General features: G+C 38.3%; 2 protein-coding genes across 12 annotated transcripts in view; one reads left to right on the top strand and one right to left on the bottom strand.

Annotated features, from left to right (window-relative positions):
- The window catches only part of LOC148731608 (uncharacterized), a 136,763-nt gene extending 117,352 nt beyond the window's left edge, over positions 1-19,411 (top strand). For 8 of the 9 annotated variants that reach the window (XM_088759343.1, XM_088759342.1, XM_088759344.1 and 5 more), the window contains 9 exons: positions 6,225-6,398; positions 7,346-7,618; positions 8,671-8,994; positions 9,613-9,882; positions 10,171-10,452; positions 12,925-13,173; positions 13,509-13,754; positions 14,513-14,635; positions 17,707-19,411. In XM_088759343.1, coding sequence (XP_088615469.1) covers positions 6,225-6,398; positions 7,346-7,618; positions 8,671-8,994; positions 9,613-9,882; positions 10,171-10,452; positions 12,925-13,173; positions 13,509-13,754; positions 14,513-14,635; positions 17,707-17,837 — 2,072 coding nt within the window. In that variant the 3' untranslated portion in view covers positions 17,838-19,411. The remainder of the gene's footprint in view (positions 1-6,224; positions 6,399-7,345; positions 7,619-8,670; positions 8,995-9,612; positions 9,883-10,170; positions 10,453-12,924; positions 13,174-13,508; positions 13,755-14,512; positions 14,636-17,706) is intronic. The other variant, XM_088759347.1, reaches the window with a different exon arrangement.
- Positions 1-25,725, bottom strand: part of LOC148731599 (sorting nexin-5-like) — a 221,112-nt gene that overhangs the window by 45,597 nt on the left and 149,790 nt on the right. The window contains exon 1 of one of the 3 annotated variants that reach the window (XM_088759388.1): positions 24,519-24,540. The exons of the other annotated variants lie outside the window; for them this stretch is intronic. The gene's annotated coding sequence lies outside the window, so the exon portion shown is untranslated. Of the gene's footprint in view, positions 1-24,518; positions 24,541-25,725 lie in introns of those variants that run through there. 3 annotated transcript variants of the gene reach the window in all.

Below are 25,725 nucleotides of genomic sequence, written 5' to 3'. Positions count from 1 at the left end.
AGCCCCAACAAACCCATTGATGATTGACGCAGATATCCCAGAAATAGAAGAAATAAATACAGAGCCCATTAGCAAAGACGAAGTTAGGCAAGGAATTAGATCACTAAAGAACGGAAAAGCAGGCGGCGTCGACAACAAAGTAGCAGAGCTTCTCATAGCAGACCTGGAAATATCCAACCAAAAGCTACACGGAACAATTCAATTAATGGGCGAAGAAGAACGAGCCCCCTTAAAATGGTTAAAAGGGTTAATCATCAAGCTACCCAAGAAAGGAAACCTAAGGGACTGAACCAACTGGCGAGGTATAACCTTACTCATTATTGGGAACAAAGTCCTAGGCAAAATTCTCGCGGAGCGCATGAAGCCAGGAAGAGATGTGAAACTACGTGAAGAACAAGCCGGGTCTCGCCAGGGACGAAGTACCACCGAACAGATATTCATATTACGCAACTTTATCGAACAGACACATGAATGGCAAGCTTCCCTGATCCTGAACTTCATCGACCGCGAGAAAGCATTTCATTCGTTATATAGGGACAGCCTTTGGGATATTATGAAGCTGTATGGAATACCGAGTAATCTCATCAGAATAATCCAACTCCTTTACCAAGATTCCAAATCTGCAGTCCTTGATGGAGGTCAAGTATCCGAATGGTTCCAAGTAAAAACGGGCGTCAAGCAAGGTTTTCTAATGTCAGGCTTCTAATTCCTCTTGCCATCGACTGAATAATGCAAGAGACAACCAATCTAGCAAAGACAGGCATCAGATGCAAATTCACCAGTCAGCTAGAAGACCTAGACTACGCGAATGATATCGCTCTGGTCTCAACCAATCACGGACAGATGCAAAAGAAGACAGATAAGCTGACAGAAGCAGCTGAGAAAGTGGGACTCAACATTAGAAAATCGAAAACAGCTATGTGAGCTTATAATTTAGATATATATACTTTTTACTCAAATATTGTAACATAAGATATATATTTTTTATCTCGTGAGGAAATAAAGACTACTACTACTACTACTACACGCATACTGAAAATTAATTGCAAGAACAACAACTCGATCAAATTCCAAAGCGGTCAAGACCTCCAGGAAACAAACGACTTCACTTATCTTGGAGCATGTGTAAGTGCGGATGGGGGAGCAGATAAGGACATAGAGAGCGGACTTTGTAAGGCCAAGACAGCATTCAAGAAGTTGAGAAAAGTGTGGAGCTCCAAGCAATATAGTAAAAAGACCAAGATTAAGCTATTCAACACCCTCGTAAAACCGTTCCTTTTTTAGGGAAGTGAAACATGGAAGACAAATGCTAAAGATTATGAGAAACTTGATTCCTTTCAGAACCAGTGCCTGAAGAGAATTCAAGGTATATTTTGGCCGTACATCATTTCAAAGGACGAATTACCAAAAGAAACCGGATCCGCGCCGATGAGCATAGAAGTCAGCGAAAAGAGGTGGAAGTTTCTTGGACATGTCTTGGAGATGCCGCAAGACCACCACTGCGTCATAGCCCTCACATAGTCACCAGACGGTAAGAGGAGGTGGGCAGGCCCAAAACAACCTGGAGGCGATGTTTTCATCTTGAAAATGAACATTTTATCCATGAACAGGAACAATATTAAAAACTATCTAACTGCGATCAGATATTAGCTCTTTTAATAGAAACTTAATAAGACACCACACACGAAAAACCAGCTAAATTTCCTAAGCCACACACCTACGCGTTGCGGGCCTATTCTTTCTCTCGCTGCGGCGAAATGATCGGTAGCCGGTGAGGGTTTTCAAATCACTAAATGACGGGCAGTCTGATATTTTGCTCAGAGTTAAAGAATCAAAGAAACCCATCTAGTTTAAACGATCACATGTCGCTTACGAACTGCTTGTAGACTATTTGTAGAGTATTACTAGTTGTTAAAAGGAAATGTACAAAAATATCGATGAAATCGCGGCCACGGTCAAAAATGAAATCTACCTCCATTTTCAATTTTTAGGTAACTATTAACAAGTTTTCAATGGTTTCGAGTCTTAATTTTCAAAGTAACTTGGAATTTCGGAAATATTTGAGAAAATCGAAATCGCGCTCTACATGGCCAAAAATAGCTGTTTAAATTAGCCAAAATAAGCATTCGCAAGAATATCCTCGCGTCGTTGGTGGAATACATAGCATCGAAAATTAATAATCCATGTCAAAAGTAGAAGTATTAGGCACTTTATCGATGCCTGTTTTTTGGTTGTAGGTTATACTGTACTTCTCCCGACGAAAAACACAATCTTTAGTGGTGATTTGACAATAGCCTGAGTAAACACAGATTTATCGTCTACAGTCGAACCTCAATTATCGCACCTCGATTATCCGGACCTCGATTATCCGGACTATTCGATTATCCGGACTTTTCTCTCTGGTTCCAATTTTCTCATGAATATTAATTAGTTGTGATCGTGAAAACTCAAAGTCGCAAAAAGCCCGATAATCCTTTCAAAAGACTGTTGAAACAGCGTATTATCCTGTGCGCTTTTCAATATCGAGTCAAATTCACAGCCCGAATTCAGAGAGGATAATATTGCTGAGTCCATGGCCGAAATGTTGCAACATGTAGAGCAACTTGACAATTAGGAAATGCCTAATGCTCGCGATGTGAAAGACTAGCTTAATCAGCTGGAAAACGAGTTCCCGAATTCACTGCAAATGTCTGATGAAGAGATTTTAGCCACCGTTGTCGGAGATTTGACGGAAAGCGAAAGTGTATGTAGCGATGAGGAAGATGAGGGCGAAGACGAGAAACTAGTATCGACTAAAGAGGCAGCACAATGTTTCGAAAAATACTCGACGTGGAACAATATTCCAGTTGATGCTAGGAAGTAAGAGTCCCTTAGCTCCTTTAAGCGCAAGCTTAAGGAGTTTTACTATAACAGACTCTTAAATGTCTTTGATGGCGAAAATTATCGCACTTTTAAAATAATGTGTCCTAAATGTCGTCCGATAAATACCCACTCGGTTTGTAGCTGTTAGTTTCTAGTTATTGTCTTCTTCTTGTGTAAGTGTATCAGATTTAGGGGATAGAGGGGATAGGACGCTTAGTTTCTGAGGGTTGGGTTGGTATTTAAACCTAATAGGGGACTCATGTCCTATTCTTTATATACTAGTACTTTGTACAGATCCTTAAATAAATAAATAAGTGATATATAAAAAGATATTGACCCTGTGCAATTAATGCAGCTAAGACGAATGATGGATTTCGGAATGCGATCAAGCTAAAAGTCTGAAGCAAACAAACGTGGTTGAACATTTTAGACCTTTGTAAATACCTGAACTGAAAGTTTTTATTCAGTGTAAATACATACAGACTGTGTACATTTCACAATTCAAATGCTGTTTTCTTTGCTGTATACTTTTGTTTACATTTCTATCGCATGAATATTCATATTTTCGATTATCCGGACTGTCGATTATCCGGATTATTTACCGAGGTCTCGACGAATCCGGATAATCGAGGTTCGACTGTAGTTACAAACCGAAATTTCGATATGTGGCCATTCCCCCATCGGGTTCATCTTATGGTTATTGAGTTCCCAAGTGCTCTTCTTCCAAGAAATGTAATGATTGGTTCGGCTTTTTTCGAGAGCGCTCTATAAAACGCCATCAAAATCTAAATATTTTCGTGAGAATTTATACTAATTAGCATATTGCAGTGTGTTGATAGACTAAGCGTATTTACGGAAAAACCGAAAACTCTGCTTTTGATTAAAAATTATTTCGCTAAACTCTGCTTTACACCCGTAACGGATAGCTTACCTGATAGAAATATAGCCTAGTTACTGTCCAACTAATGTTTTAATTTTCGGAGATTAACGTAAAAGCTCAGTTTCAAAAATAAATACGTGACGGCGTGACGCTTTTTAAAGAAGATCAAGGTTGGAACACGTAACTTTGGAAAAAACTGTGAAACGAAATCTTTGTAAATCACAAAATACTGCGACTTATTATATGTGTCGTCATTACAACTTCTACCAGGCAGCTGTTAGACGAAGTAGGTAAAAACTAAGGAACTTTTACTTTGATTGGGAAGGGGAGACGGGAGTGGGCTTGGCTATCTGACATTTTTGGAAGGGAGTTTAATATCAAGGAACGCCTTTAGCACCTTAAACAGCACACGAGTTGCATTTAGTCAACAATGAAAACTGAACTGGAGGGCTCAAAGATGTGACTGGAACACATTTTTCTTTAAATGACAGGTACGTCTGTGGTGTGTTGAGGAGAGGTTTATGACCACACTCCATGTAAAGAATTGAAAATATTCCTCAAGTGTTTCGTTCTGAACGCTGGGATTGAAGTCCCATTCTTAGGCGATTGCTTATCGCTTACTCTCAGTATCATCCGTATATTATTAGTCTTTAGGAGACAGACTCAGCTGTGGCACTGTAATATAAACTCCAAAAATGCTTTGTTCACTACCAAAAGAAAGAAGTATCTTAAGGGACGTAGAAAGACCAAGACCAGAGCAGAGTTGAAGAAATGCAGCTGCTAATATCACTGGTGGGTACTTTAAAGATTTAGACTGATGACACCTACATTTCCTCAAAAACTCCTCAATTCGACTCGGGCATGGGGCTTTTTTAAGTCCCTTAATATCACTGGTAGGGATTTCAAAGTTCAGGCAAATTCTGTCGAGCATTAGGAGTAAAGGCAGATGTGCTGTCGTTTAGTTTGTAGTGTGCCAATGTTGTAGCTTTGGATCACTTTCAAACTGCTCCTTCAGTCTAACGGCGTAACCATGTACAGCTTTGTCCAACCAATGCGATGGGCACTAAAGGCAAGCAAATCGTCAAGAGCGCGATTCAACGAGAAGCAGGAGAATTTCAGCGGCCTTAGAGGAGATAACATCCAACCTTCCCATCCCATTAGCTTCGACAACTACAACCTATGTGAGATGATGGAACGAGCCAAGTTGCCGACATTTGCCAAGTCAAGGCAGAATTTGCCTCAACTTTGAAATCCCCACCAGTGATATTAAGGGACGTAAAAAAAACCCATACTTAAGCCGAGTTGAAGAGTTTTTGAAGAAATGTAGGTGCCATCAGTCTTAATCTCTGAAGTGGCCACCAGTGATATTAGCTGACACATTTCTTAAAAAAAACTCTTCTACTCTGCTCTGGTATTAGTCTTTTTACGTCCCTTAAGATACATCTTTCTTTTGGTAGTGAACGTAGGACAAGGCATTTTTGGAGTTTATACTACAGTGCCACAGATGGCTCTGTCTCCTATAGACTAATAGTATATGGATGATACTGAGATTAAGCGATGAGCAATCGCCTGAAACTAAGACGTTAGCCCCAGCGTTCAGAACGAAACACTTGGGAAATGCGGCTTTTATGGACTGTGGTCATAAACCCATCCTCAACACACCACAGACGTATCTGTCATTTAAAGAAAAATGTATTCTATTCAAAATTTTTGAGCCCGCCAGTTCAGTATTCCATGTTGGCTAAATGCAAATCGCGCGCTGTTTAAGGTGTTAACGGCATTTCGTCTTATTAAACTCGCTTCCAAATGTCAGATAGCCAAGCCCACTCCTGTCTCCCCTTCCCAATCAAAATAAAAATTCTTTATTTTTTACCTACTTCATCTAACAGCTTCTTGGTAGAAGTTGTAATAACGACACATATAATTAGTCGTAATATTTGCGATTTGCAAAAATTTCATTTCACAGTGTTTCCGTAGTTCCGTATTGGAGTTTTGAGCTTCTTTAAGAAGCGTCACGCCGTCACGCATTACAGTTACAAGTCTTCGCGTTCGACCGAATATTTCTAAAAATGAGCTTTTGCTTTATCTCCGAAAACGAAATCAGTAGTTGGACAGTAACTGGACTACATTTCTATCAGGTAAGTTATCCGTTACGGGTGTAAAGCAGAGTTTGGCAAAATGATTGAATCAAAAGCAGAGTTTTCGGCTTTTCCGTGAATACGCTTAGTCTAAATTACCGAGGTTTTTCAAACTCGATATACTTCGATGAATTATATGCAAACTCTACAACATCGTTCCTTACCAAATAAATGAGACTACTACAGCCAAAGATTAGCTTGAGCATTCAAAGTAATGATAGTGAAATGTCGAAATATAGACTGTGCCCCTGTCGTACATACCGCAATTTGTTAAATGATCTCAATATATCGTCTATGGTTGTTTCTCATATGCGGTTATTTGCAACATTGTATTTTTTTTTCAGTCGATGATGGCTGGGGCGAGTGGAACTCATGGAGTATCTGTACCAAGCCAGTTGGTGGTATACAAACAAGGGAAAGAGAATGTACTAATCCAGAACCAGCATTTTTGGGTAAACACTGCGATGGGAACAGAGCACAGCTGAGAGAATGTAGCAACACGTCCAGTTGCCATGAAGGTAACATATAAGATTCTCAGTGCTATGTGATTTCGGTGGAAGGAAAGTCTTTGACAAAAACAAAATAAATGAATACACGAATAGAAATTAAAATAACAATGGATTCGGGGAAAATTCTTGCTTTGAACCTAAATCACACACTATAATTTAGGTAAGTATATAAAAAAGACAAATCATTAAAAGTAAGGATTTCATTATAAGTCACACATCCTTAATGATTTCATCAAAATTGTACATGTGCAAAACTCACCATGTGCTTTACGAGAGAAAAAAAGATAAAAATTGTTCCATGTACAGAAAGTGTCAATTTACAATTTATTGAAAGCTATAGAGTATGCTCGTTCTAAAATCTCTTCTCCTCTTCTATTCAGTATAGTATTTATCACAACGATGCTTATGAGGCTCCTATTTTTGTTACAAAACTTTTTCATGCCCGTTTAACCCAACCTCGATGGCGTCATCATTTCTGATCACTGAGAAACGAGTTTTCCCCAAATTTGAAATACTTAGATGCTTCCTATGGCATACAAGGAGATATCTAAGGACATGAATTCATAATCAGCTGGATAACTTTAATCGGTAAACATCATTATCTTTGTAAATAGAATAAGAAAAATTGTAAATTTTGAGCTCGGCATAGAAACAGAGAGAGCTGTTTTTCGTCTTGTCTCGAGAGTAGGACAAAGAAAAATTTTGAGTCCCCTTTTGGATTGAAATCTGAGACCTACGGACTCCGCGCGCTGATGCTCTATTACTAGCTACAGGTGAGCAAGGCCCAATGTGAAGTCTATGTATAACACGCGTCCTGCTGGCTGCTCGGGCGTCTGTTATTATTTTGATTTTTTCGGTCATTATTATCGATGTTATTTCATTACCATAAGACAATTAGCGCTGCAAAAATAAAATAAACTAAATATCTAAATTTATTTTTGTTTAATTTTTTGAAGCATTTCCGCTGCGTTTTAACACAGAGAAGAACCCGTTTGTCGGAATGGAAATATACACGAACAGCAGCTGGCAAAAGCTTTGTACCAGTCAATGGGATGAAGCTGATTTAAATTTAACCTGCATGGCCATGGGCTACTATAACAACGGTGTTTATGCCAACGACACATGGTATGCAGAAAGAGGCAACGCCTCGAAGAAATCCATCTACCACAACTGCACCACTCCAACTACATGTCAAAAAAACCTGGCAAAGAAACACCAATTTTGCAAAGGTAAGAATGAATTGTACACATGTAATATTTTCGTGATCCCATTTTCCGAATTCGGTAACATGATAAACTTCAAGTACATTGACAGAGAGGTAAAGTGCCTGAAAAAATTAGTTTTTCGTCTCCGAGGATTGCTCAGATACACGAGAGGTATAAAAATTGAAAATTTTACCACAACTGCCAATAATTTTGCAATCTGATCAACCAATGTGTTGCGGACTCCCTCGACTGCGCCTCTTGAGTCCTCACACCACTGTCAATTAGTTAAATTTAACCGTTCTCTAAAGTTCTAGTTAGATTCTTAAAGGATAACTATTGAATAACTGCTGAAACAAGAACTTGGCCTATCATGCATTTAGGGCTCATAAACGTTACAGTTCTCAAAGGAAGAGTCAGATTAATCCTTTCAAACCCTTCATATCAGTTCCCCAAAAAATTTGCTTTCCCTTTCCTTTCCCATTTTTCTCTTTTGGGTGCGATAAAAAATTTCTAAATTTCTGGACTGCACTTACACCTATCAAAACGTCACGTCCTTGATAATAGAGGACTAATGCTTAAGAGTTTATAGTTTATCATTATGAATTTCCTTACTACACTCTCAAGTTTTAGCGTTTTTACGAAGGTTACAAAAGCATGCTTTTAAAAGTTTTAAAATACTGCAAAAAAAAAGAATTAGAACCGGTTTGCTTTCAAGTTAGTGCGCTGATGAACCTTACAAGGAGAAACACACACTAGTGCTTTGCAAAAGGGTATCGTTCACCATATGTATCGCTTCAAGGAGACTAAACAATATCCAATCTAAAAGTCTTGATCCACACTGGTAAACAAATGAAAACTGCAACGTCGTAACTATTATTTTCCGAACCAATGAAACTTGTAGCCTGACGGAAATTACAATTTAAAACATTGAAAATTTAGAAAACACGATCAGAAAATTAGCATTAACTACTAATTCACTTTTGATTTATGGCCATTCGTAATGTTGCAGGAGTTTCTCATTCCCATAATTAGTGGATTCCATCCTAATTTGTATTTTTTTTTTGGAATTTCCTTAGTTCCTGTTCGCTTGAATGGTGCAAATATGGAGTATGGAGGAAGAGTGGAAGTATTTTACAAGGGTAAATGGACAAAGATCTGCAGGAATGGATGGGATTTAGACGATGTCAAAGTTATTTGTCGTCAACTTGGCTTTGAGGAGGCTTTAGCGAAATTCATTGGTTCAGACCTAAAGGATGAGGGAATTCCTTTTGCAATGTCAAATGTCTCTTGCAATGGAGATGAGCCAGAACTCGCATCTTGTACTCGTATTGATGGAAAAGTTAATATCCCGCCTCAATGTTTATCAGATGGCAAGGGTTCTCAGGCGTTGTGTCAGCCAAGTAAGTAGTTCATTCTAAATCTCGAATCGTGACTCTGTCATCCTGTGTTGTCTTTCTTCCACCCTTAAAACTTTTAGAATAAAGGAAAATCAGATAAAAATTCGGATCTATTCGATGACCTCTTTTCTAAAGAGTGCCTGCTGAGGTACGGTTTGCGAAAAAGCATATATCTTTTTCGCAGATTTTACACTTAAGATAAAGATATGACTCAAACAGGGGATAACATGACTTGGTTTAGGGTAACATGACTACGTTTAGTGGTGATTTTACTTGGTCTAAAATAAAATGACTCAAGGGACTTAAGCTAGGGCTCAAATGACTTTTACAGGGGTATCAATGGCTGTTTTATGAATTTCATTACTTGGTAAGGGGTTACCTTGGCCTTAAAGAAGCTTCACGGCTTTTAAAACTGGATGTAACATAAATTGACAACGATTGACATGACTTTGTGTGAGGTAATATAACTTGGTCTAATATAATGTACGGAAAATCTAAAAATCTGTCAATTTAAGCATTGGTATTGGTAAATATATTCGTCTTTTCATTCTCTACCTGTAATGTTATTTAAGATGAGATTATTTTTATTATAACATCCTCTAACTGAACTATTTCTTGCAGAGAACAAAAAACTGTTGAAAAAAGAAGAAATCTATTTTGATATTGGCAGCAGTGAAACGCTTCAATGCTCAGTAAATAATGAAACCAGTTATGCAAGATGGGCCATTGCTGGTGAAAAGCTGAAGAATAAAACAGAAAACTCTACGTCCGAAAGAATCAGGATTAAAGAAACTGGTGAACTGTTCATTGATAAGGTGCAGTTGTCTGATGCAGGACTATACGAATGCTACAGATTGGAATATGTTCGATATTACATTGTCTACATAAATGGTAAGAACACATCTTTTCAGCTTGCAGAGATGCAGTTATATGCTAAAAATGCTGGATAATGACGGGTAAGATCAGTATACTACTGACCTTTTAATAGTACTTGTGGTGTCCTGTGAACATCCGGGACTATACACAGTGGTCTGATGACTGAGAGAGTGTGCGTGTATGTGAGAAAGAGCGGGAGTTCGAAGGGTGACGGTGTGCTGTTCGAGTTATTGACCTTAGTGGCTTCTAGGAATATTACAGTACTGCTATGATGTTGATGATTCTTATCACTTATATTGACAGCAAGATTTACTGAGGACACACTAGGAGAACAAACTTTGACTGCGGGAGAACCTGATACTATAAGGTGCAGCGCCGAGGGAGAACCACGACCACAGATATCTTGGAATCAAAAAGGAGGAAAGTCCTTAAGCCAAGGACGATTCACTCAATTATCCAATGGCAGCCTACATATTAGACCTGTACAGCCTGAAGATAGTGGGACATTCATTTGTACAATGAAACAAATTAAAGGACCAAAGAGGGTCACAAGCAAGGATAAAAACATAATTGTGACAGTTAAGGGTGAGTAACCAAGAAGGGTAATGTAAAGAACGTCAGGCATTTATATCAGTTCCTAAAAAGTGATTGTTACTTAACCAAATCAAGTTTAAAGTATTTTCGCTGTTCATATCTGCAGCCATGCGAGGTGAAACCATATCATAATTATATTGTTGACTTTAATTGTTTGAAAAAGGTATCGTGTTTAAGTAATTATAGTTGTTAATTCCGCAGGCCGATCGTTGTAACGCAAAGCAGTGCCTTTCGATGAGATTTATAGTTTCTTTATAAGCTGGTCATGTGCTAAAAGCGGCTTCGGCTGATTAGCGCGGTGCGTTCTCTTTCTGTATTAAGTATAATCGTTTTTCTAACGATGCAATTACTTCGGATGTGGATCGCGACGCGTTGACTGCATGCTGCGCGCTAGTGTCACTTGAAACTGCGAGAATGGCGAGGGATTTGTTTGTTTTGCCTCCTCGATTAGCCGAACGGAAGGCGTTTGGTTGTAAAAATACTGTAGGAAGCTATCGAAGCTCTCTCAATCAAAGATGACTAACGTATCAACTACATAGTGCTTCCGGATCCTTGGCTTGTAGGATAATGACGTTATCGCTTCTTTCCAAAACTCCCTATGTACTGTAAAGGTTAGCAGTTACTGTGGAAACCGGACTCCCCGTCGCTGTGCCTTCTATCTGCTCATAAATTGGTCCGTTGCAATGGAAGACTACTATTAACAGATCTTCAGGCCAAATTAAAGAGGTCTGCGATCTGAAAACAAACAAAGAAACAAACAAAAGGACATTATAATTATAATCAAGTGCTAATGTTATCATGTAACGTTCTAGTACTTACGGCAAGGCTGTTGGTATTTTTGGTAATTTGGTTATACTAACTAAGTTGAAATTGTAAATTAGCCACCGTAAAGAGTTAAAAGGCCTACGCTCTGACCATTAGCCCTTTATCAGAGCGAAGAGGAGAATTGTGGGTTGTGCGCGCGTTTATATGCAGATAGTGGAGTTACGCTATTGGTGGGAACATGGTGACGAGGAAAACACGAATAAATAAGTAGAATGAAAAGGTTCGTTGATACTTATGGGATTAAGAGTGCCGTTTTGAAATATTAACTTTAAGTTCAAGAGTTTTGCAGCTTTCCTAGCTATCTAAATGTAAAAAGAGATTGCACACTGCCATACAAACATACATACATATGTTAATTGACCACTCCCAATGGGGGCTTTTCAGGACCAATTCCCACCCAGCAACCACCCCAGGGGAGGACATCCATCTCACAGTAATCTCGTTCATGGGAAATTAACGCCTCTTACCCCTAATCCTGCAGGAGACGGGACCTCCTTTTATTTGTCCCTATCCGAGAAGACTAAAATATCTAACCATTTCTTGATATAGAAACGTAGCATATTCTTCTCACTTTTTTTAAGACCTTGAGTGTTGGTACGGCCGGGGCTCGAACCCTCGACCTCCCGCACGACAGTCCAGCGCTCTATCCATTGAGCTAACTGGGAGGCAGTTATTTGCTCCTTAGAATGATTAGGTAGATTAAAATGTCTATCGACTGCTTTTAATGAGCCCTTTTCATTGCTTCCTACGTTGCGAAGATGTTCTTGGAATCGGTCACTTAGACATCTTCCTGTTTTGCCGATGTGGATCTTTTTGCAATAAGTGCAAGTCATGCAATAGATGACATGAGACGAGGTGCACGTGAAGTAATGAGTAATCCTATTGACTCATTTGGGTCCCAATATTTTATCAGCGTTGGGAATGAAAGGACAAGCTTTGCTTCGTGCGCGAGCGTATTTAAAAGTTCTAGGCTGATCATTAGTTTGAAAAGAACTTCTGACCAAAAAGTTGCTCATGTTTTTGTCACGTTTGAATGACAATACTGGAGGTTGTGAAAAGATAGTGCCAATCTTTGGATCATTTTGAGGTCATTTATAATTATTTTAGAAGAATGGTTTTAACTGAGTGGTTGCGCGGGTGAATGAGATGCGGTCGCAATTTTCCTCCTGTGACGGTAGTAGTGCTGATTGTTGATCATTAATTTGGGCACGGTGGTGACCTGCTTGAAGGACAGAAACAGGGTAACCACGTTTTTCGAAAAAGTGGCGCGTTGCCTCTGAATTTTCTAAAATTGTGGAAAAATTTCGGAGTCGTCACTACATAAACGACGAAGTCTTAGCAACTGAGAAAAGGGAATGGAATTCTTGACATGAGATGGATGCGAAAATGAATACATCAAGCAACTATGAAAACATGTAGGTCTGTACCCAAAAGAGGGGTTTAACCAATTTATATTTACTTTGCATTGTAACTCCTGACTCGGTCCAAGGTGGTCTGTGAGAGTGAAGATAAAATTTGCACAAAAAAGGCCAGAAATCTCAATGAGAAATGTTAATATAAGAATTGAGTAATGCTATGTGCTTAGTAATGTCACCGTTTTCTGTTTTTGTATTTGTTTCCGTTTTTTTTTCCTCCCAGCTCGACCAAAAGTGAATATATCTGGAGCAAGCAATCTCATCATAGAGGGAAACAGTGTGAACTTGACGTGTGAAATTGTGGCTGGTCGGCCGGAGCCTGAGATAACCTGGTTCAAGAGTAACACTTTGTTGCGAGAGAGTTGGTCTCTCCTTTTCCCTAAAATAAAAAAGAGCGACGAAGGGCAGTACACTTGTAGAGCAGAGAATGACGCAGGCAACGATACCAAACACGTTAACATTTCTGTTAAGGGTGAGTTTGTTAATCTCATAGTTATACTTCAAATCACAAATGAATAAAGGCTGATAGTTTCGAAAGAAACTGTTTGGGGCTGCGTCGGTGGGGGTAACGAAATAATTTAGATATGTCAACAAAGTTGAAATGGTAAATTGGCCACCGTAACGATTACAAAAGCTTTTGTAATCGTTACGGTGGCCAATTTGCCATTTCAACTTTGTTCATATATCTAAATTATATACTTCAAATCAGTCTTGCATTTGCATTTGGTTTGTACATACATTGAGATGGGGGCTTTGAATCTGTAATTATCATATTTGCAATCTCTCTATTTTCCATTCGCTTTGCAGTTCCACCCCGTATAAAGCTTGAGTTCAAGAATGTTAACATTGAGCTTCACTCGGCGTTTAGTACGAAGTGTAACTGGAGTGGTGATCCAGAAGTACATGTCAACTGGACTAAGGATGGAGTGCTTCTTAGTACCAACAGCACCTTGGTCATTAGACGTGCGACCTTTAAAGATAAAGGCAATTATGAATGCACTGCTCAAAATGATTATGGCAAAGCTAACGCCTCCATCTGGATCGATGTTACCGGTAAATTTTCATACTGTGGTCTGTCATGCATTGAACTTTTAACTCAAGAAAGTGTTATATTTTGTAGTTTAAGCCGGAATAAAAGGACACTTCCACTTCTCATCCATATCCTTTACATATACCAATGACTAAGGAATAATGATCTCATGATACATTTTTACTACATAATTATTCATTACTGAAGTTGGAAAGAAATTAATACACATTTGGATGAGACAAAGAGTGAACTTTCTGTCAGTGAGGTTTTGGAAGAGGACGGTGGTGAATATTCTAGTGAAGGACGTAATAAGCTTGGGTTTGTGGCCCGCTCGTTTGTGAACATAACTGTCATAACTGTCATAACTGTTGTGTCTAAGGTTGCACATAACACTTCAGTAATCAAGTAACCTGATCATTCTTATTGGAGAAAACTTCTGTTCTTACGTTCTCCCCAAGGTTTGCTATCGGTTTTTTTTTTCTTGGAAAATATAAATCTTTTAATTAAAAAGGGATTAGAAACAGTAGCAGAACCTTATACATGTATATAGCTACACACTACACTTATTCACGTGGAGGGTCACAGGAAAATAACCCTGGATCTGGCTAGAAATCTACACAAAGAAAAAGTACTGATTTCGCTTTTAAGAACAGGCGTCAATCACGGGTTAAAATAATGCACAACAGGGATGCCCAAGGCCATTCTGGACGGTAACATGACTATTATTGTAGGCACTATCGTTGAGATTGATCTAATGACCACATTTATTTGACACAATTAGCCGAGCAAGTTCCAAGAGCCATTCAAGGTTCTAATTCTTTGTGGTATTACATTGGTGGATTAGTGGCGGTGGTGATTGTCATTTCGCTGATTGCCTGCTTTTTCTGCAAGCGTCGAAGGACAGGTGAAGCTCAGTTGTTTTGTTTTATTTTAGCCACCTTTGATTAGAGTAACAGAAGCTAGCTAATGCTTACATATATTTTCTTTTTGTTTATGTCACCCACTCTTTAACTGTTTCCTCAATCTCACCCTTTGAAGTCGAAAAAACAATGAAACGACTAAGCGAAAACTACAATTTGTTAATTATTATTGTAATAATAAGAATAATTTTTCCAGTATTATTATTAACATTGTTATTATTGTCATCATTATCTCTATTGTCGTGACTAATGTCGGTATTTTGAGAACATTTGTCAATTCAGCTGATATTTGGTGCACATTGAAATCATGCTGCCATTGTTTAGCAATTTTCTAAGAATACTTGATTAAATACATTGATACAGAGTTTTTCCTTCTTTGTCTCCTCTATTAAATTTTTTCGATTTAAATTGCAGCTATGGCTCTGTAAGTCAACTTCATTACCTTTTGTTCATCAAATTTTTACACATGCTTTAATCCTTTCCATGCTATCTCCATATTTGTTAGTCACCAACATCACTATTTCTTTTTCGTTTTTTTGTGAAGCATTGTTTTCAGTTTGTCCAAAAAATTTAAATTTATTTCTGACCCCCCTCGTGACTTACGACCTTACATGATGACCGTAACAAAGATAATATCATTTTAGTTTTATTATGATAATAATTATGCCGGCATATTTAACATTCGTGAATTACTGATAGAATCAACCTAACTCGTTCGTTTGTTAATTTTTTTCTTTCTTGTCTTACAAGTCTCTTTGAATTCTACCTGTTTGTATCCCAAAATTTTAATGTTTTTAAAATTTGAATTTAAAGTATAATTTCCGGTTTTGAAACCAACCGAATAAGTCTCCGTAATTCATTTTAACAAACAACGTGGTAGTGTTTTTTTCTCAATCCGATCTGAGGAGTGTACTTGCATAATAAATAGTTACAAGCGTGTTTTGTGATAGTTCAGGTCCCTAGTTTAGCGATAACTTTGTCTCCTCATCATCCGCAAGGGCAATTATCTAGGTAAAAGTCGGAGCAATCAATAAAATCATATATATTCCCTTAGCTCCGGTTGGAGCATAGGCCATTAACCACTTCCGTCCTCCATCGGGTTCTGTCCTGGGCAAATCTTCCTAAAGTGGCCCAAGTGTGGCCCCAGTTTCTCATTTGGGACTCTACACCTCTTCTCCAGGAGTTCCTGGGACGACCCCTCTTTCTCTTGCCCTGAGGGTTCCAACGTAGTGCCTGCCGGGTGATGTTGTTAGCCGGTTTCCTTAGGATGTGACCTATCCATCTCCACTTTCTCTTTGAGATCTGAGTTATGATTGGTTCCTCGCCTGCTAATTCCCACAGCATCTCGTTCGTTACCCTGTCAGTCCAACTGATTTTTAAAATTCGCCTAAGGCACTTATTGACGAAGGTCTGCAATTTCTGGGACGTTTGGTTAGTTGTTCTCCACGTTTCAGAGCCATAGAGGAGGACTGCTTTGACATTGGTGTTAAAAATTCTAAATTTGGTTCTCCGTGAGATGACATGGGAGGACCACACTTTCCTCAGCATATTGAAAGCTACTCTGGCTTTGTTTATCCTGACCTTGATATCTTCATCGGAACCTCCGTCAATGCTGACTACACTGCCTAGGTAGACAAAAGATGTTACTTCCTCCAAGATGGTATCCCTCACTTTAACTGGTCTGTTGTTGGTGCAGTTGACCTTCATAACCTTGGTCTTACTCACATTCGGATGCAGGCCTAACTTGATGGAATTAGCTGTTAGCCGTGCTGTTTTGTCCTGCATTTGTTGGTTGTTACTTGACACCAGGGCGATATCATCAGCAAACTCTAGATCTTCAAGTTGCTCCAATAAGTTCCACTGGATCCCATTTCGCTGTTCTCTAGTTGTTTCCTTCATGATCCAGTCCATAGCAAGTAGAAACAAAAACGGTGCCATCAAACAACCCTGCTTGACCCCAGTGTTGACCGCGAAGCTATCTGACAATCCACTAGCATGAAGGACTCTGCAAGTCATCTTATCATAGGAATTTTTGATGATTCGAATGAATTTCCCTGGTATGCCATAGTGTCTCATAAGGCACCAAAGAACACTTCTATCGAGGCTATCAAAAGCCTTTTCAAAGTCGATGAAATTAACGTAAAGAGAAGTGTTCCATTCAATTGACTGCTCAATGATTATCCTAAGTGTGGCTATTTGGTCGATACAGGAATGGTCCTTCCTGAAGCCAGCCTGCTGATCTCTTAGTGTAGCATCCACAGCCCCCTGAAGACGAAGCAAGATAATTCTGTTCAGCACCTTGCCTGCCGTTGACATCAAGGATATACCTCTGTAATTCTTGCACTCCCGGCGGTCACCTTTCTTTGGCAGTTTTACAATGTAGCTCTCGTTCCAGTCCTGGGGCATCTCCTCCTCTTCCCATATCTTTCCAAGCAAGCCATAGAGGATATCTGCTGATAGGTCGGGGTCAGCTTTCAGGGACTCTGGAGGTATGTTATCTGGGCCAGCTGCTTTCCCTGACTTAAGCATCTTGATAGAGCGCACAATCTCTAATTTGGATGGCTTCCCGCAGTTCACATTCAGCTCAGCTGAAGCCTCCGGTATTATTGGAAGTTCTGGCGGGGGAGGACGATTGAGGAGATCATTGAAGTATTGTGCCCACCGCTTAAGCTGCTCATCTTCCCTAGTCAAGATATTACCTTCTTTGTCCTTTACTTGGCTGCTAGTCTGTTGAAATTTACCCGCCAACTTCCTGGTGGTATCATAGAGGTCCCTCATATTGCCATGTGCTGCAGCCTCTTCTGCCTTCGTCGCTAGGGTATCATAATATTCCCTTTTATCTTGTTTGATCTTACGCTTTACTTCACTGTTTGCTGCCTCATACCTCTTGTGTGCCTCTGCCTTTTCTCTCCTTGTCCTGCTTCTGTTGTACTCTTCCTTCAATAAAATCATACTAGCAAATTAATAATTTTTTTTGCTTTTCAAAAGCAAATAATTTTTTTTATCACCGTTCTTTGTTTTAACTCCAAAAGTATGTAACATTTCCAATTTTCAGTCCTGATCAAGAGCAGGCAACTCAAAGAGCGGACAATTCAGGTGGAGCCATTGAATGTGGAGGTAAATGAATGGGAGATTGAGATGAGCCGTGTGGAGGGGCCTTCGGAGCCGTGTGGAGAGCTCTTCTGAGTTCACCGAACGGAAGGCCTGGAAACCGGACAGTCGCCGCTAAATGCTTCACGCGTAAGATTCCTTTGATTCAATGGGTCGATACTTATATAGATTCCATGGTTGCATTGTAGAAAGTTTAATACGGAGAGGGGTCCAAATTTATATGTCGACCAACGCACAACCTCCTCCACTCTTCTTCGCTCACGGATAAACACTGAACAGAAGGGAGAAAAGGCAAACAAATTGAAAAAAAAAATCAGCCAGTTAGGCGATCTTGTCATTGCAAAACTTTTTGTGCTGTGTATTTGTATTTGGAGGGAGATGAGGGGTGGGCCCGGATCTTCCCTCTGAATCCGTCACTGGATTCACTAGAGCTTATTTTCCCCCTGAACTATGTTTTTTTAAAAAAATGCAATTATGCGTACTATTTGTTCATTATGTTATAATCCAAGAAAGTTGGTGTTTTCTTGTTAAAGAGGGATTTTAATTATCCACAAGACGTTGTAAACTGGAAAATCTCTTGGTATCTTTAATTAAAAAACGGTGTTAATGGAGGGGGAGTGTTGGGGCATTTTTGACGTTTGACGGTTATTTGAACTGACTTTAAACGGTTGACGGTAGATTATGAAGGACTCAGACGTTCACAGTTGACGGTTAATAGAAGGATATTTCTTCGACTGTTTCGCATCAAAATTAAGCTTTGAGCTTTTAATCTTAACCAGAGAATATATACTTGCATTCTCTTTATTTTGGTTATGGATTATAATCAGATCTCCTCGGTCTTTCTCTGAATAAGTGAAGTAGAGCGAAAGTATTTTGATTAACAATGATAATAACTTGACTCATTGGAGAATTACGAAATATGGCGTCCAATTTGAATTGCCAGTGTTCTCGACTGACTAGCCTCTCACACATGTGGTAATCCCTTTGTGTTTCCACGTCAAGACGAGGGTAGTAAGTCGAAAACAATGGTCATTCAAATCGGACGCCATATTTCGACTCGGTGAATTACGCACATAGTGTTTGCAAATAGAGAATAGCGAAGGGTGTTATAATCAGACGCTCGCATAGTTTAGAAAAATGTTACAAGTCGTTTAAAAAAAAAACAGGAATCGGGTTTTATAACAAAATGGAACAACCCTTGTTGTTCTCGTAACTTCCAGGCTATCTCGATCAATATTATTCAGCCACTCGAAAGTAAATGCAGTCTATGCAAATACAACCAAAGGCTTATTTGAAATACGAGTGCATTGATCTCAAACAACACGATCAAGGAATGGATAAACATACGTAGCAAAATAAATAGATACTTACCGTCTTTTGAGCATCAGGTAAAATGAAAGAAAGGAAACAACAATTAGTCAGTCAACTGTTGTTAATTATTTTAGGTATTAATAAGTAACCTCCACATTGATCTAGGATAGCTATGGAGGAAGATTCTTTATACTTAATAACATGTCGGAATTCGTAAAAAAAAGTGGAAACTGGTTTAAGGGCCGTTTCCCTTTTTTTTTTTGTTTTTTTTGTTTCTAACAGGATGAAACAACTCTTAAATGAAATAAATAAATAAAAAAAAACCTATGTAAAATGTAGCTCATTGTTTCTTATTGCTACTGTAGTTTTTAAGCTATCTCGAACAATATTATTCGATCAGCTTCCCGAAAGTAATTTGACGATTGAGTGACACTTGTGATACATTAAGTGTTTCCTTTGCCTATCCGACATAACATGCAGTGGGCTCGTTTGAAATTAAAGGATCAAAAGGTTTCTCGAATAGCTTTGTCCACTGAACATGACGCAACAGAGATGAATGTATTTTGAAACCTGTAGACTACCATTCTCAAAATTCGTCTTAAAGATTTAGAACTGCTGGTGGCAAGCAGCAGAAGTGGAAGGATCTAAAAGACCTTTAAACTGTTTGAAAGTTGAAACTGAATATTGCCAGAAATTTGGGACAATAGGGCGGAGGCGGTTCTCGTCTTACAAGCAAATTAGCGCCGAAACAGTATAAGTAAATGTATGGGAAAAGATTTTTTTTTCAAAATAGCTGTCTAAGAATGGAATATTCTTTCGCTGCGTACTTGGAAATGCAGCCTGCATCGGTTAAAGCTTCCATCGCTACGAAAAAGAAATGCTTAAATTCAAGCCTACCTTTTCCCTAGGTGTAAGAGTAAACTCATAACTCTGACTCCATTTTCTCATACAAACTCTTAAAATCTGCTTCGACTAGGTGTTACAATTCTTTTGTCGTGGGAACAAACTTGTGAAGATTCGCAACTGCGTAGTTCGATATGCATTCTGCAGAGAATTTCTCAATTAAATCGCCCGTAAACGCTCGAATATGCTAGCCCACAAATTTTGCTTGTTCCGGGAGACTCTTCGTATATTCACAGAGCTCAAAAGCCCAATACGCCATTTTTAAACACCCCAATTTTAGGAAGGAAGAACCCGAAAGATACTGAGGAAATAAAGAGGAATATTTTTAATGTAGAATGCTTTTACTAGCTGTGCAGTGCGCGCCCTTCTTTTGCATACAAGTACATCCTACCTATGGCGACAAAAGTTGAAATCTTCAACACCTAGTAGTCATATGATAAAAAGCTTATTGACTAAGTTTGGTAGGACCGGATGGGATAATATTTGGCTTTCTGCTCGAGGTCATGCTGTCTGCACGAGTAAGACCTCGAGACAAATATTTTTCCCGTCGGACCCTCCCACCCAGTCAATAAGCACATTTTACATACTCTTTACCTTCTTATCCGAATCCATCTTGAAGTTACGCTGTTCACCAATGTAACATTAAATCTCACATGCACGCTTTGTGCTCACATTATCCGAATAAAAACAACCCGTACTTTAGTTACGCTGTTCACCAATGTATCATTAAGTCTCACATCCACGCTTTGTGCTCACATTATCCGAATAAAAACAACCCGTACTTTAGCTACAACACTTTCATCTTTTAACAAAAGATCGCTTACATCTTACACCTTCTAAATTGTGCTAAATTTTGGTAATAACCTAGTCTATAAACGTTAGATTGAATCAAATCAAATAAATAAAAATAAAATTATGAATGACATTGTCTTGGTTAAGTTATTTTTGCGGTAAAATGATCAAATCAATAATGCATTAGAGGGTTAATAGAAAACTTAGTCTAATGGTTACTTACCGCCTTATTGTTACAGGGTCAGGTAAGTTGATGACAGAAAAAATAAAAAGAGTGGGAAAGACATTAAAAACATAAATCGATAGATTTTAGTGGCTCAAAAATTATAAAAACAAATTTTTATAATGAAACATTTCACAATTCGGATGTATGATTAAACTAATAATTACATGCTGTAATGAGCAGTAACCAGGGGAGAAAGCAAGAAAATAAAGTTAGTTATATCGAGGAAAGAGTAATGCACTAATGATAAGTATGATTTAGTGAGGCTGGATTAATCGCATGGGCTAAGGATTTGTATCTGATGACTGAAAATTTCTTACCTTTATCAAATTATCAGACCGGATGCTTTGAGGATTAATGAGTAATGATCAAAGGCAACATGGGATGATATTTATAGGCAAATGGTTGATACATGTCTTTCCACTTGTTCTTTGCGGGTCAAAGTTGTTTGTCAGAAATCGGTCACACTGTATTAAGGGTTCACTTTACCCAAATTCTATGGCACCTGCATCAAGCGGTCACCCAGTCACTCTTCGCGGGTGATCGTTTACGACAAGCTTGCTTACGGCGGGTTTGGCTGTGTATAGGACGCTGACGGCAATTGCCAGATTTTCACTTTATTTGCTCTTGTTAGGCTATTAACTATGCTAAATGCTAGCATGAGTGGATGATAAATCCAATTAAAAAAAAAAATACTCTGCCGTTTTGGGCTAGTAAAGGAATTATTTGCACATGTGAATGGAATGGAAGCTTTATATTCGTACTCTTACCTCGATTGTCTGTTGTTCACTAGTTTGTTTAAGGGTAACATCTGTAGCAATGCAATCGTAACAAGATAATTCTAATTTGTACTTTTCCCATGGAAAAACTGGAAAAATCAGTTTCTTCCAATAACTCCAGAAATCTTTGCTGAAAGGAGATGGTGAGACATTCTTGATGGTTCGAACTTTTTCTCGGTGAGATGTGTTACTTCCATCAGGTTTGTCAGTGTTTACGCTATCTTATTTCCGATGAAACAGAATAAACGTTAACATTGCTTAAGTCATTTGAAGACAATCTGCTATATCTCATTCCGAGTTACGGACTTGCCTGCATGACTTAGATTTTTGTCACCTTCAATTACTCAATAATTGAATTTCAAGAGGTATTCAATTCAATTTGTATTGGCAAGTTAGCTTAGCTAATTTGAGCCTTAGTCTCCCAGAGGAGGATAGTAATACCAGGATAGTAATATAATTCTAATTAACAATGCCTCATAGGACAGGTTATTTACAGGAAGTCTAACCCAAACCGCGTTGGACAAGCAGTGGGTCTCAGGGACTCCATATAAGAAGGTTTATTGATGTCCTTCCACTATTTAACAATTATTCCACGAGCACGCGTTGGATATGAGAGGATAGAAAGCCAACGAGGCGCGTAGCGCTGAGTTGGCTATAATCATCTCATATCCAACAAACGCGAGTGGAATAACTGTTTTATTAAAAATGTTGAATTAAATTATTAAATTTTATTAAATTTTATTAAAGTTTTAGCTCCCTTTGAATTTTAAACTGACACGTACGCTTGCCATATTTTGTTTTTGTTTTTTCTTGCGTTTGTTTTTTTTTTTTTCAGTTTTCATTTTCATCTACTTTTTTTTAAGACAGTAAAGTAAGTTTTTGATTACTCCCACTCTGATATGTCTGATAAACCTTTCAATAATTTCCCTTTTCTGGTCTGCAAGCCTTTGTAATTAATAAACCTTCCAGGGTATCTCAAAACGCTTACTATAAGCTATCAAATATTACAACTGCAAGAACAATTGCGGGAAAATGGTACAAGAAGATAATAATTATAATAATAATAATAATAATATATTTTTTAAATTATATAGTAATATCAAATTTTAATAACACTCAAAGCAAATAACCATATACAAGTTAAAAGTGAAAAAGATCTACTAATAGTTCCGATTTCAATTAAAATCCTATTTACAATCTAATCCTTTTCATCATCATCAATATTATTATTGTCGATACTAAAATAAAAATGCGTCTTTATTGTTCAAGAGATAAAGTTACACTAGCTCTAAAATATAATCATAATAGTTTAATAAATTCACAAAAAGGTACAAACAAAAGAAAAAGAGAAAGGATATATGAAACTTGATAAAATTCGCAAAACTACGTTGGACAGGCAATAGCGTTGTCGAGGGAGAAGTCTAAGTCGATGATATCGAGGGTTCTTCTGATGGATCGTGATCCTCTCAGGCATAGCAAAGTTGAACGAATGAGCGCAAATGAAACCTTGGCTCGAATCCATGACATGTTGCCTGCATAGCTCTGATACTAATGATACTAACTCGGCGAAACGTTTATGGTATATTTTACATTCTGTGCCCATTCCACCTATTGTAATAAATATTAAAGGCGTAAAAGTTCCTTGTTCGACTTCCATGACCCTGTTGGCAAACTGACGTTTCTTCTCACTCTCATGCTGCCTGTAGACTTGCTCGGGAGTCTTTTCACGTTAAGATTCTGCATTTGGGTGGCATACCCGAACATTATGATGATGACGTCTACCCCTAACATCCACCCAATGCAGATTGTATGTTCTAAATACTGTTCACTGTAAATTTTTTCTAGAACTTACAAGGAGAATTTGATCAGCAATCAAGAGATTCTTTTTTAGCTCAATTGGTTAGTCAGCGCCGGATTGTGTTTTGCGGGAGGTCAAGGGTTCGAGCCCTGGCCGGACCAATAATCATGGTCTTCAAATAACTGAGGAAAACTTGCTACCTTTCTATAATATCAAGAAATGGATAGATATTCTAGTCTTCTCGGATAAGGATGAATACATATTAAAACTGTAGGCCCCGTCTCCTACAGGGTTTGGGGTAGGAGACGTCAATTTCCCACGCACGAGATTACTGTGTGATGGATGTCCTCCCCTGGGTTGGGATGGGTGGGATACCTGCTGAAGATGGGCTGTATTGCCCTTTGCATATCAGATATTTAGATTTAGATGTTCAATTCCTTTATTCTCATTAGCTTCATACAATATTCAGTTGTGATGCTGGAAAAAGAATTTCCATTGTAGATCAGGCTTGACACTTCCACAACAGATCTACACATAATTTTCAAGCTAGTACTGCAAATGGGATATAAGCTCTGGAAGGATGAGCCTTGTGAGCTGATTTCACCATTCATAGAAACATTTTCCCTCTCATTGTCAGCTATTACAAGATGGTCAGAGTGACCAGAACTACAATGTAGCATAGGAGTTGTGGTAAAACAGTGTTTATTTGTATATTGGAAAAAAAACATCATCCAAATCATGTCTGGTCCACTATTGCTATAAATTATTACTAATAATTTATTCATATTTACTCAATATATCCGTTTGTTCCATATTTTTCTAATATTTAACTCTTTGGGCCAATTTCCAATGCAAGCAATAGTGGACCAGATATGATTTGAATGATGTACAGGCAATTTCAGAAAAAGAACAAAAACCCTTTTAGTTCCTTCGGGTGCTGTTATCATTACCAGCAGATGCCATCATGATGCCAGGGCTAAAATCATTCACTCCTTAGATGTAACACCAGTATCTGAAGTTGACAAAGAAATTCAAAATCACCATTATGATACTTTAACATAAGTATAATTCTGCCAGGGTAAAACTGTCATCATACATCATTATACATTGTTTATATACAACAAGAACTTCATCATTAATAATAACACTTCAAGTACATTTTGACTTGGATGTTCTTCTGATATCAACATTTTGGCCATACTTTCTTTCTAAAATTATACCAGACTGGACCATAGACTAAAGCGAGATTTGAGGGTGAAATTTACCACGGTCAGCCTGGCTGAAAATCATAATGCATATTATACATTGTGGTAAAGAAAGATCGCTACGTCGTTGCTGACTGTGTAGCATTTTGGTAAAGTTCTATAATAACGAGAAAAAAAAAATTCTCTGGAAGAATCTCAAAATTGACAACACTTAGAGCCAAAAACTAAAATCTCACTTTCCTCTTGAAGCACCCTCTTATCACAGACCTGCGCTGTTTGGTGTAAATTAAACCAAATCGACAAAATCACAAATTTATTGTTTATTTATTAAAGAAAAAAAAATTCACAAATTTACACATTAATGGCTTTCCAATCACAATTTCCTGCAGAGTTGACATTTTAGAATACCCTAAATTTTCCCCTCAAAGACCCCAGAGCAAACCAACAATGAGGATGAATTCTATCCATTAACCACAAGCTGCAGAGGATGCAGAGCATCCAAGCCCAGACTAACTTGTTGGAAGGCAAGCATTTATGCCAACTCTGATGCATGAGTGATCACAACATAACTACTCCTTACAATGTCATTACTGGTTTAAATAATAATATCAGGCAGACATTGAGTGATGAGATTCGAGAATACTATCAATTAAGGAAATATCAGCTGATCCAATACCAAATTCTCTTAACTAATATCAAAAAAATTGTATAGAAAAAGTCAAGAGAATTCCTAAAGAGATCTGAAAGGGGAAGGGTTAGCCAGCTGAGCCTTCCAAATAATATTCATTTTAGTGAATCATAATGCCTCCCTAGAGTAAATTTTCAGTTGGTGCCAGTCATTAAAATTTATTCCTTACTAACACTGACCCCATATGTCTCCTTGGGAAGTGGTGTCTACTCTACTTTGGAGTCCACTTTGACTCCAAAGCAGCATAGTAGATAAACTACACAC

The sequence above is a fragment of the Stylophora pistillata genome, chromosome 5, assembly GCF_964205215.1.
Source record: "Stylophora pistillata chromosome 5, jaStyPist1.2, whole genome shotgun sequence".
Taxonomy (NCBI): Eukaryota; Metazoa; Cnidaria; class Anthozoa; order Scleractinia; family Pocilloporidae; genus Stylophora; species Stylophora pistillata.
Note: the sequence above shows the minus strand (reverse complement) of the source record. Positions and strands in the feature narration are given on the sequence as shown.